Source organism: Panthera onca, chromosome D3 (assembly GCF_046562875.1).
Source record: "Panthera onca isolate mPanOnc1 chromosome D3, mPanOnc1 haplotype 2, whole genome shotgun sequence".
Taxonomy (NCBI): domain Eukaryota; kingdom Metazoa; phylum Chordata; class Mammalia; order Carnivora; family Felidae; genus Panthera; species Panthera onca.
The window spans coordinates 42439575-42451878 of NC_138350.1; the positions used below are offsets into that span (position 1 = coordinate 42439575).

General features: G+C 34.7%; 1 protein-coding gene across 3 annotated transcripts in view; it reads left to right on the forward strand.

The window, feature by feature from the left end:
• Nucleotides 1-11552, forward strand: part of YES1 (YES proto-oncogene 1, Src family tyrosine kinase) — a 68626-nt gene extending 57074 nt beyond the window's left edge. For all 3 annotated transcript variants that reach the window (XM_060613383.3, XM_060613382.3, XM_078435386.1), the window contains exons 9-12: nucleotides 4060-4136; nucleotides 5421-5574; nucleotides 7224-7355; nucleotides 8425-11552. In XM_060613383.3, coding sequence (XP_060469366.1) covers nucleotides 4060-4136; nucleotides 5421-5574; nucleotides 7224-7355; nucleotides 8425-8633 — 572 coding nt within the window. In that variant the 3' untranslated portion in view covers nucleotides 8634-11552. The remainder of the gene's footprint in view (nucleotides 1-4059; nucleotides 4137-5420; nucleotides 5575-7223; nucleotides 7356-8424) is intronic.
• Nucleotides 11553-12304: the final 752 nt, after the last annotated feature.

Sequence of the window (12304 nt, forward strand, 5' to 3'; positions counted from 1 at the left end):
CTACCCCCCACCTCCCAAAGGAATAGCAAGACCAAAAATTAAGAACTGATGTAACCTACTAATTGATAGCCAAAACTTACCTAATACCCTGAAGGCACATGGCACTTTTTGGAAAGAATCTCTACTGCAAACAACTGCCAAATAACCCCTTTCAGAGTGCATTGGATGCATTGTATAAGGAAGAGAGAAAAGGGACAAGGAGGAAGTTTAAATCAAGATATTGATAGCATAAGAATGTAATGGAGGTAAAGCTAATGGTCCATTTAGCTTTGCATATTGATTTCAAGAATTATTTGGGGCGCCTGGGTGGCTCAGTTGAGCGCCTGACTTTGGTTCAGGTCACAGTCTCACGGCTCTGTGGTTCGTGCCCTGCGTTGGGCTCTCTGCTGACAGCTCGGAGCCTGGATCTTGCTTTGGATTCTGTGTCTCCCTCTCTCTCTGCTCCTCCCCCACTCATGCTCTGTCTGTCTCTGTCTCTCAAAAATAAACATTAAAAAAAGAAAATTAAGAAAAAAAGAATTATTTAACTGGGGGGACACGATAGACTTCTATGTTGTCAGATTGCTAGGTTAGGATTATTTCTAGATGGGAGATTTAGAATGCAAGATCACAGATGACCCTTCCGGTTTTAAAACTATAATTCCCCATCTTGTTTCAGGTACTTAGCAATTGACCCTCTGTAATCCATTCAAACTCATTGCCTCATGTACTCACACATAAACCCACTTTCCTGGTTAGAGAGGTCTTCTTACTGCTTTTGTTTTCCATGATTCTGTTCAAATTCCTTCATCTGGAATTTGGTTTCCTTGTCTCTCAACCAGTCCATCAATCATTCTTCCTTCAGATTATCTTAGGTCAAGTGTTAGAAGCCTTCCATTAATACCCATATGTGTCATGATCATTATATCCTATGAAATGTTTGTAATCAGACTACTCTATAAACATTAACAACCAAAATGTATTGAATACTTCAAATATACAGGGCACTCTGCTAGTCATTATAAGGTATCAAAGAAATAAAGCCACCCAAATAACTTATATTGAATTTAGAGAGCAAAGATCCAACCTTCTGAAAAGTTAATTTTCAGTATAAAAGTAAATAATAGCTCACTGTAAACAAACAAGCTCCAGGCCAAAGCATAATGAATTTCCACATGTTTAACATATTCAGTAAGTGTAAAAATGAAGAAGAGATCACATAGACTGGAATAAACTGAGAATTATTAGTAGAAAAGACAAGTCTTAAATTGCCCTTCAAAATTATGAAGGCTGTGGATGGGTAAAGAGAAAGGTATGGGTATCTTTGCAGAGCTAAGAGGATAGGAGGTAATGGAGACAAAACCATAGGAAGTGGAAAGTACAGAAGGCAGCTAGTTGGAAATAAGGATGGATGGAGAGGTATGTGAGACAAACTTAAGGACTCCTTTGAATTGATTTCACGATTACTTAGTGAGTACCTCCTCTGCTAAAATCTTGAATGAGTTTCAAAGGATCCATCAACTTCCCCTGAAGTTATGTGAAGTTATGTTTATATATGTATGTATGTTTTCGTAGGAAGAGAGTCCATCATTTTTGTCAGTTTCAAAGCAACCCATGAACATAAAAAGGGTTAAGGACCACTGATAAGACCCAAAACGTTCTGTGTTGTCAGAGAAAAGGAATTGACCAAATGATACCAATTGCAGTTCATTTCTATGCACTGCATTTTTGCATGATTTTAACAATTATCTATTATTATGCTGAATAATGTTCTACTTAATGTATTGATCATGGTACCTTATTTAGATTCTTTATTCTGAAACAACTGTGTCTTCTGTTTCTTTCTGTATACATTGTTATGTGGAGTATTTATATGATGTCAGTTTATCTTTTTATTTTAATGTTTATTTTTGAGAGACAGTGCGAGTGGGGGAGGGGCAGAGAGAGAGAGGGAGACACAGAATCTGAAGCAGGCTCCAGGTTCTGAGCTGTCAGCACAGAGCCCAATGCAGGGCTCGAACTCACGAACCGTGAGATCATGACCTGAGCCAAAGTCAGATGTTTAACCGACTGAGCCACCCAGGCACCCCTGATGTCAGTTTATCCTACAGGTTAAGGAAAGAAGTGTCCCTTCCTCTGTTTAAGGACAATTTCTTTACCTGTGTTTTTGATCCTTCTTACATCTAAAAAGAAAACCCTCTCTTGGTGTCAACATCTGCTTTTCACCTACCGGTCTACTTTTTGCTTCCCTTCACAGCCAAGATTTTTTTAAAGAATACTCTGTCTTCACTTTGTAACCAGCCATGCACTCTTTTTAAAAACTATTTAAGTTTATTTAATGTCAACACTTTTCATAGACTTTTTTAAAAAATTGTGGATATTTCAGACATACAGAGAATACCATAACAACCATGTCCCTACCATCCAAATATAACTAATGTTTACACTTTGCCATATTTGCTTCAGATCTTTCTACTAAGGAAACAAAACATTACAGATCTAATTGCATCTTTGTTTTTACTCCTCCTTGAGCCTGTTCATGTCTGAGCCCTTCCTCCAGGCTCCTTTGGGCCTGTTTCCCTTGCAGAGGTAACCTCAGTTTTGAAGTTGGTGCTTAGCTTTTCCATCTGTGTCTTTCATATTGATATATATTCATTGATATATATTGACCTATTAGCATTTGTATGTTTTTAACTTATGTAAATATTACTAGCTTCATTTTCATTCATTGTTAATGCTCTTGAGATTTACTTATTCATATGGGTAAGAGAAGATCTAACTTGTGTACTTGTAACTGTTGAATGAGATTCTGTACAAGTATACCTTTGTTTATTCATTCCTTTCCCAGTGAACATTTAGGTTGGCTTCTAGTTTGTCACTGTGACAAACAGTGCTGCGGTGAATGTCCTTGTCTCTTCTTGCCCATATGTAAGAGTCTCTAGTGTGTTGGATGGCAGCAACATTAGCATCAGGAAACTCAGAGATGCACATTCTGGGGATGGGGCCCAACAACCTCACTTTCCCACCCCCCTGTGTAATAATAATCCATTCGATGCCATTGATCCCATGAACCACATCTCTCTGGAAAATTTCCCCTTCTCTGTATTCCCACTGTCATTGCTAGATTTTAACATAATAGTCTCGCTTTCCTAGACTATCACAGGAACTTTTAAACTTAATCTTTTTGTGCAGTTTTGGCCGAATTTCATTTTTCATATTATAATTGGAGTGATTTACTTTTTTTTGTTTGTTTGTTTTTTGTTTTTTGAGAGTACCAGAGTGTGTGAGCAGCGGAGAGGGGCAGAGGGAGAAAGAGAATTTTAAGCAGGCTCCCACTCTAGCTCCAGGACAGATGAATGTATGTTCAGGACTTTAATCCAGAGCAGTCCCTCTCTTAGTCTTTCTTGTCTTTCATGACATTATTATTTTTGAAGAGAACAGTGTAGTTGTTTTAAAAATGTACCTTAATTTTGGTTCATCTGGTTTTTTGTTTTTTTTGTGTTTTTGTTTTTTTTTTTTTTTTTTTATTAAATTCAGGTACATGGTAGGTTTTTAACCAGTAATACAGGAATAACAACCAGACTTTTGTAGCCTTTCTGTTGGCTGTTATTCCTAGTACTTTGCTGTTTTGTGGTATTTTCTGCTAAAAGTGAGAGAAGTTCATTAGACAAGCAATTCCATATCAAGTCAGTCACCTAGGTCTGGTTTTAAGTACCCCAGGATATTCCTAGTTGTCTGTGTTCTTGATTCAGATTGACTTAAAAATATACAGGTATCTAATACTGCTTATTGGCTCAAAATTGGGATTTGTTGATCTTGATCAAAACAAGGAAGGAATGCCTACAATCTAGTGAGATGATTAAATTTTCCATGTTTTCCAAGATGTTTTTAAAATTTCAGTTTAGGGACTTCTTCTAGAATATTAAAGATAATTATTCAGAAATTCCAAAGCTGCAAAAAATATTAAAGAATGAAAAGCTTAAGTTTTATATTGTGATGTGGTGATTTGGAGGTAGGGGAATGTTTGTTACAGTCCTAATTTAAAATTTATTTTCCATAACATTTTTCTGTTTCTTACAGGGAGCTTATTGGATTTCCTGAAGGAAGGAGATGGAAAATATTTGAAGCTCCCACAACTGGTTGATATGGCTGCTCAGGTATTTATCTGTACATGTATCAATTTGAATTGAAAGTGTACATAAAAATATAATCTTAGTAGAAGACTGTTGTTTGTATAATGAAATCATGGAATTTTAGAGTTGAAAGGAACATTAGGGATAATCCAATCTGATTTATGTTACAGATGGTGTCTGAAGACCTGTGGTATCTAACATTCATATAACGTACTAATATTAGAAATAAGCATGTAATTCTCAGTACTTAGTGCTGTCCTGTATCTTACAGCCTTTCAGAAACATATGCATTTACAAATATGAAATCTAGATGTATTTGTATTTAGCAGATAAATTTTAAGATAATGAGTGATTGCTATTCCAAAGAAAATATTGGAAATCTAAACGATGTGCTGAACTTTTTATATAATATAATCCAAAACAAGAATGAAGATGGCAGTATATACTTTAAAATGGGATAGTTTTACTCTTCTGAATTTTTGTGTTTGTTTTTAAATTTTATTACCATGTATATTTTAAAAAGTTTTGTTTCTATTTAACTGAAGTTAACCCTATGTTACATTAGTTTTAAGTATATAGCATAGTAATAGAAGTCTGTACCTTATACTGTGTTCACCACAAGGGTAGCTACCATTTGTCACCTTAGGATGCTATTACAACAGCATTGACTATATTCCATATGCTGTGCTTTTTATTCCCATGAATCTTTGTTTTTAAATATGAGTGAAAACTATTAGAAGTTTCTATTCAGGGGTTCCTGGGTGGCTCAGTCAGTTAAGCGTGACTCTTGATTTCAGCTCGGGTCTTGATTCACGGTTCGTGAGTTCGAGCCCTGCATTGGGCTCTGCACTGACAGTACAGAGAGCCTGCTTGGTATTCTCTCACCACCCCGCCCCTCCCCTGCTCTCTTTCTCTCTCCCTCTCAAAAATGAATAGACATTAAAAAAAAATGGTGGGAAAAAAAGTTTTTATTCAGCTATGTGGTGAGGGTTCTAGTTGACATGTTGGTTATAAGACCCCTTTCTCGGTGAGCATCCAGATGTCCACAGTATCTGACAGTTTAGAGAAACTATACAAAGAAATTGTCCGTGTGTGGCGTTAGCATATGCTAAGTCTAGTCCATGGTCCTGTGTTCAAGGTTCTTAGATACGGTAGTAGGGGTCAGCAAACCCTTTTTGTAAAGGGCCAGATAAATGTTTTAGGTTTTGTGGGCCACACACATCTGCAGTTTATTCTCCTGCTCTCCCTTTTCTGACTCCCCCTCTCTGTCCCCTTTATATCATACATCTTTTTCTTTTCCTTTTCAAGATTGCTGATGGTATGGCATATATTGAAAGAATGAATTATATTCATCGAGATCTTCGGGCTGCTAATATTCTTGTGGGAGAAAATCTTGTGTGCAAAATAGCAGATTTTGGTTTAGCAAGGTTAATTGAAGACAATGAATATACAGCAAGACAAGGTAAAATTACTTTTTAATAAACCCTTGTAACCTAATGTTCATTGGATTTTCTTACCATTCTTTGGAATATTCAGGGTTTTGTAGAATAAGAATAGCTCTAGGTCTGCTCAGAAGAGTCAAAGAAACATTGATTTTATTCATAAAATTCTATACATGATGCCATGACTTTCTGATGTTGTTTCCCTCAAGAAAGAACTTGACTTGGTGTTCTTTACATTATAAATATAGCGAGCAGCACACTCCTTTTTTTACTACTTTTGTCATGTCAACAAATAAGAAACAGTTTAAAATTCCTTTTTTGACAAGCTTCCAGAAGCATCCAGATTTTACTACACTAAGGATCAGAAGAGGTGTTTTTGAAGTTAATAAATTGAGAAATGGCGTACAGTTTTGTAAAGGCCTTGGAAACCATTTCTACACTAAATTTACAGTAATCATTATATATAATGTGATAAATAAAAACGTTTGGAAGGTTAACACTGTACAGAGGGAAGAGAACTTGTAGAAATTAATATAAGGTTGATTCTTCTGTTTTGTGTCTGTCTTTCTAAACTTTCACTAAGTACACACTTAGTGAACATACAGTAGATGCATATGGAAAGAGTGTGTGTTTTTGAATCCCAATTCCGTCTCTTATTACCCAGAGATTTCAACCAAGTTTCTAACCTTTTTGACTATGTCTCAGTCTCCTTACATATAAAGACCAGACGGTAATACCTGCTCTGTAAGATTGTTGTGAAACTTCAGTGAAAGAAAGTATTGTGCCTGACATTACATAACATAGTAGATGCTCAGTAAATGAGAGTTCATATTTTAATAGGCTAAGTAGACATATATAAATAACTATAAAGCAAATTGTTATGTAATTAATGTCAAGAGAATATATGGAAAGTAGTGTGGGAAAAGAAAAAAAGCTTCTATACCTTTGTGCAGTTCCCTCCAGCTAGAATACCTTCCTATTTTTCTATAATCCTTACCTATAAAAATTCTAACCATTCTTTAAAATTTAACCTAGCTGCTACTTTTTAAATGAAACTTTTTATGACTGCTAGTGAAAATTAATCTTCTGTTTTTCTGAATATCTAAAGAACTATTTTATATTTTACAACATTGAGTATATACATAGGTATGTAAGATACCTGTAATCTTATTTCCACACTAAGTGTCTAAGATTCACAAAGGCTGTGTTTTTATGTCTCCCATAATGATTAGCAAATGTCTTGTGCATAAAAAGCATATTCTAAATATATGAATAAATTAATACAGGGTTTTAAAATTAGAACACAACAGAATATGCCTTCATCAACAGTCAGCTACAGCTACTAGGTGCTAGATGTGCTAAAAAGTTATAGATCCTATAATTATGTTTTTAGTTGCTTGTAAGAGTTTCCACCTCTATTTTCTTGAACATTCAATCCCTACCAACATTTCTCTTTTTTATGTTACTGATTTATCAGGAGGAAATGTGATTTATTTTAATATAAATTTTATAAGAATTTTTCCCACATATCTTGTACTTTTGAAGAATTTGACGCTGATGACACATACAATAAAGATATTGACAGAACATCAACCCTGCTTATGCTCTATTTACACAAGAAGATTTTTAGAAACAATTTACTTAAGCAAGATTGTCAATGTTGTTTTAGGTGCAAAGTTTCCCATCAAATGGACAGCTCCTGAGGCTGCACTGTATGGTCGATTTACTATAAAGTCTGATGTATGGTCATTTGGAATTCTGCAGACAGAACTGGTAACAAAAGGCAGAGTGCCATATCCAGGTAAGCTGGCATTTCATTTAGCTCTTGGTTATGCCAACATACTTAACTGGAGTTTATTAGCAAAAAAATTGTAAGGGGAAGAAAGGCATTTATTTCTTCTCTCTTTTCTCCCTTTCCTCTCTCACCCCCTCTCTCCCTCGCTCCTTTTCTACTTTCCCTCCTTCCCTTTCTTTCTCCCTTTCTTCTCTTCCTCTTTATTTTGTCATTGGATGGACAGCATCCTATGTGAATCACAATCCGTGAGATCAGGCAAATATACAAGTTGTGTCCTGCATTCACCTCATCTTTCTCTGTTAGGACATTTTCCAAAAGGGCCTTTTATCTCTACTATTCTCTCAGATAATAAGCATATTTTAAATATCCTGGGTCATCTCACACTACTCCCACACCTCCAATAATTTAAGGTATGCAAAAAAATAAAAATAAAAAAATAATTTAAGGTATGCTTACTTAGCCTGTCATAACACAAGGTGAGCTACTGATGGGGGCAGGATTCCAAAAGAATACAAGAAGGGAATTGTGTATAATAACTTGAAGAAAGGCAAACAGGTGATACTAGATAAGGAAACTGTTTCAAGGAAGTGCATCGATATAGTTACATGGTTAATATATTTGGCAGAATCAGCACTAGAACATTAGTTCTTCTGAAATTGTTCTGAAAATTTCTTCTGAATTTCTGTTTGGAAGTTCTCTTAGACATTATCTTGCCACTGACCCTCACTAACCCAAATTTGGTCTTTGTTGACTCTTAATATCTGAAAGTATTGGTACTTTGAAGTAGCACTCTAAATTCTTATTAATCAAGTGGGGTTGGCTTTTGAAGGCATTAGTGTTAAAAGTAAGATTTTAGGTGGAATGAAAAAAATGAGACCTGTTGGAACAGGTTAGCATTTTCTGAGCTCTTCTTGATATAGTTGACATTTAAAATTTACTTTACTTCTTTGTTGAAAGAATCGTTTCACTAAATAAACTTCCTATACCTTGGATCAGTTAGTGGCTAGGGGATTTGTTCTGTTTTGCTAGTGGGGTTTGGGATCACTCTTTTTAATGTTTGAATCTTCTGTGCTAGGTATGGTAAACCGTGAAGTGCTAGAACAGGTGGAACGAGGATACAGGATGCCTTGCCCTCAGGGCTGCCCAGAATCCCTACATGAATTGATGAATCTTTGTTGGAAGAAGGACCCTGATGAAAGACCAACGTTTGAATATATTCAGTCCTTCTTGGAAGACTACTTCACTGCTACAGAGCCACAGTACCAGCCAGGAGAAAATTTATAATCCACGTAGCCTTTTATATGCGTAAATCTGCCAAAATGTAAAGAACCTGTGTAGACTTCTTTACTTTACCTACAGGAATCAAAAGAAGAAAGTCTTCATTCTGCATGTTTTTAATGGTAAACTGGAATTCCAGATATGGTTGCACAAACCACTTTTTTTTTTTTTTTCTCAAGTGTTAAACTCTAAAGTACCAATGACTCTAAACTCTAAAGTTCCAACTTATTTCAGGGTCCAAAGAAGTATAGTTGTGATATTGATGATAGTGTGAGGAGAGCATAACAGTGAAGAGCAACAGGGCTACTTCTTTATAAACCACTTCATTTCTTTTATTCCCCAAACTCAGAATTGCTAAGAGAAAATTATATATCGTAATAGACGAAACTTGGGAGATAAAATCAGTTCTACCATAATAAAATCTAAAGTTAAGCAGCTTCATGGGACCAAACAATTCCATTCCAGTTTTTAAAGATTTCTTGCATTCATTGTTCTCACAAGTTTTTTCTAAGTTGAACTGTTAATATGCAGTCTTAATACCTGCCTTCTTTTGCATGGAAATGGGCCAGGTTTTTAGAAGCAAAAAGGAATATAAACAGCCTCTGAAACTTGATGAAATGTTAGACCACAGTAGTGGCATTTGAAAATGTAATGCACTATGTTAATACTCATGGAACTGGAAAGTAGAAGATTTTTACTTTAGTCATTTTCTGAATAGCTCAGTTTAGAGTAATGGTAACTAGGAAGTGAGTTAATCTTTTACAATGTTGCATTGATCCAAGGGGAAAGCTTTTAAACTTTAGATAGCATCAAAAAATAAGACCTGGCATATAAACAGTCCTTTTTAAAAAGTAGACTGGTACTGTGAGATATTTCTAATATTACTTATGGTGATGGGTGCCACGAATATAAAATATCACTAGATCAGGGACTTAAATGCACTTTTGCTTTTATTGAATATAGATTGACAGAGAGGAAAATATTTAAAGAAATATGAGAAAAGAAAATGTGAAAATTTTACAGATGGGATGTTATGCTTAATATTAAGGAGTGACAAAATTGCTTTGCTGGCACTCACAGCTCCTCACTTCTCTGTTTTCTGAGATTTTAAGAGTTACAAGGTATGACTAAAACTAATCTTTTTTTAACATAAACACTAAATGAGTGTTACAGCCTCAAATAGTTAATTTAAGGCTTCCCACTAATTCCAATGATACAGCCTTTATGCGAAACAATTTTAGAACTCGTTTTCAAATCCATGTTTAAATCTGCACTAACTTTTTAAATGTACTTAATGGTGATCTTTTTTTCCCTTTTAGAATTTAGTTGACTTGGGGAGGAGAACTTATTGAGAATAACAACAGTGGTGAAAAGGGGGGACAGTTTTTGCCCATCTAAAATGTAGAAATAAAACTCAAGAGTTTTATGATCGACTCAAAAAGAAACTCCAAAATATAAATTTGAATAGCAGCATTATTGGTTCAAGTGTCTAGCAAAGGAACTGAATCTGATGAACAAAAGTCTGGTATTTTTGTTTTTGTTTTGGTATTTATGTTTTAAAATATTCTCCTTTATAGTCACACTTCTAATGCAGTGCATCGGGTTTCCATATTTTAGAATTCTTTTTTTCTCCTGATCAACATTCATTTAAGAAAATGGTTGAATCTTAGTAAGAACAGTGAGCTTTGTCGTGTTTTACTTGCCCTGTTCACAACTCCTACCCGCCAGCTCCACGGTAACCCTGAAAACCTAACAGTCCCTAGTTGGTTTTACCTACAGTCACTTAATTGATTTAATCATTAAGTTTAAAATTGTGTGCCATGATAACTGTGTTGAAATTCAGACCATTTTAAAATGTGACAAATGAGCTTCATGAAAGTTGGTAACAGTTTTGGTACTAAAAATTGTGGAGGTTTCTAATGTTTACGTAACCTGTTTAGTATTGAATCCCTCTTCCAAGAGGGTCTTCTAGAAGACTGCTGTCATTTACCCTGAACATCTACATCCTGGGACATCAGATTTTTAAAGGGCTTTATGTGAACTATGATATTATAATTTTTCTAAGCTTTTTAAAAAAGATAACAAAATTATGTTTATGTACTAATTGTGTTCAGAAAAGTCAGGAAAAGTTGGTGGTATTCATTAGGTTTTAACTAAATGGAGCAGTTCCTTATGATATCAACTGTATAGTAAGGAAATAAAACACTAACTTAATGTGTATTCAGTTTAAATGGTTATGTATTTTTAAATTGCCAAGAAAAATAAAACAACTTTGTACATTTGAAGATTTTTTTCCAGCAGCTTTTCGTCTTCAGTGTCTTATTGTGGAATTTAACCCTCACCAGAAAAGGAAGTTGGCAAAAACAACCTCCTAGCACACTTTTTTAAATGAATAATGGTAGCCTAAAACTTAGTATTTTTATAAGGTATTATAATATCGTTTTGTGGATAATTGAAATAAAAATTCTCATTGAATGCACCCACTTATCTTTTTAGCCACTATTCATATTTTCTCAGTTTCTTTTTTAAATTGGTATTTAAAGCATATTCTGAATTTGTTCTTCCTGTTAGAAAAACGGTCAGTTATAACTCTTGAGAGAGTTAGATCTATCCTTCATTAAATTCAGGTAATTTTAGAATTCATTCTATCTGTTTAATTTTCCATGTCAGGTGAGTGACATTTTTACAAGTTGTTTTGTTTTGTTTTAATTATACCAGTTAATGAGTCATACAGCAAAACCTAGGTAATCTGAGTGAAGCTATTCACAGTGAACCTGTGTGAAGGATAGGAAATAAAATGATTTTTACCCTAAGGGACTTAATTTTCTAAAAATGAAAAATATGTGAGTCTTACTTTTGTGTGTGTTTTACTCTTCCTTTATAGGTATAATGAAAATAAAATTACACTAAATTATGAATGGCCAATCTAAAGTGTTTATTTTCAATAAGGTAATATTGTTATCTTTTGCTATTATCCAAAATAATTACCTTTGTTTTTCCCTAATGGTTTCAGAACAGTAACATTTAATCAACGAACACATCATTTAATAAACATTTATTATTTTTATACAGTATAGTAATATTTCATTTTAAGAATGTTTTTCTAGTTTGCCGTTTGTCCTTTAATTTTGCATGTAATTTTTTCACATTTGAGTTACACATTATGTATGCTGTAAAATCTCTATTATGCTTAAAAAGTCCTTTGCATCCCAAGATTAAATATTCATCTCATCTATCATATTTTATGCTTTTCTTTTTTACATTTCTCTTTAATTGATTTGGAAGTTGTTTGGGCATAAAATGTGATTTAAGGATCTGGCATGATTTTGTCCTACATAGTAAATTTTCCCAGCACCATTTATTGGTTAATCCATTCCCATCCCTTTAGTTTGTGTCCTTTATTATGCACATACCTACACACATCTGTTTTGTTCAGTTAACTTTCCATTCTTCTTTTTTTTTCTTTTTTTAATTTTGTTGTTGTTGTTGTTTATTTAGTTTTGAGAGACAGAGCATGAGCGGGGGAGGGGCAGAGAGAGAGGGAGACACAGAATCCAAAGCAGGCTCCAGGCTCCGAGCTGTCGGCACAGAGCCTGACGCGGGGCTCAAACCCATGAACTGAGGGATCATGACCTGAGTCAAAGTCAGATGCTCAACCGACTGAGCCACCCAGGGGG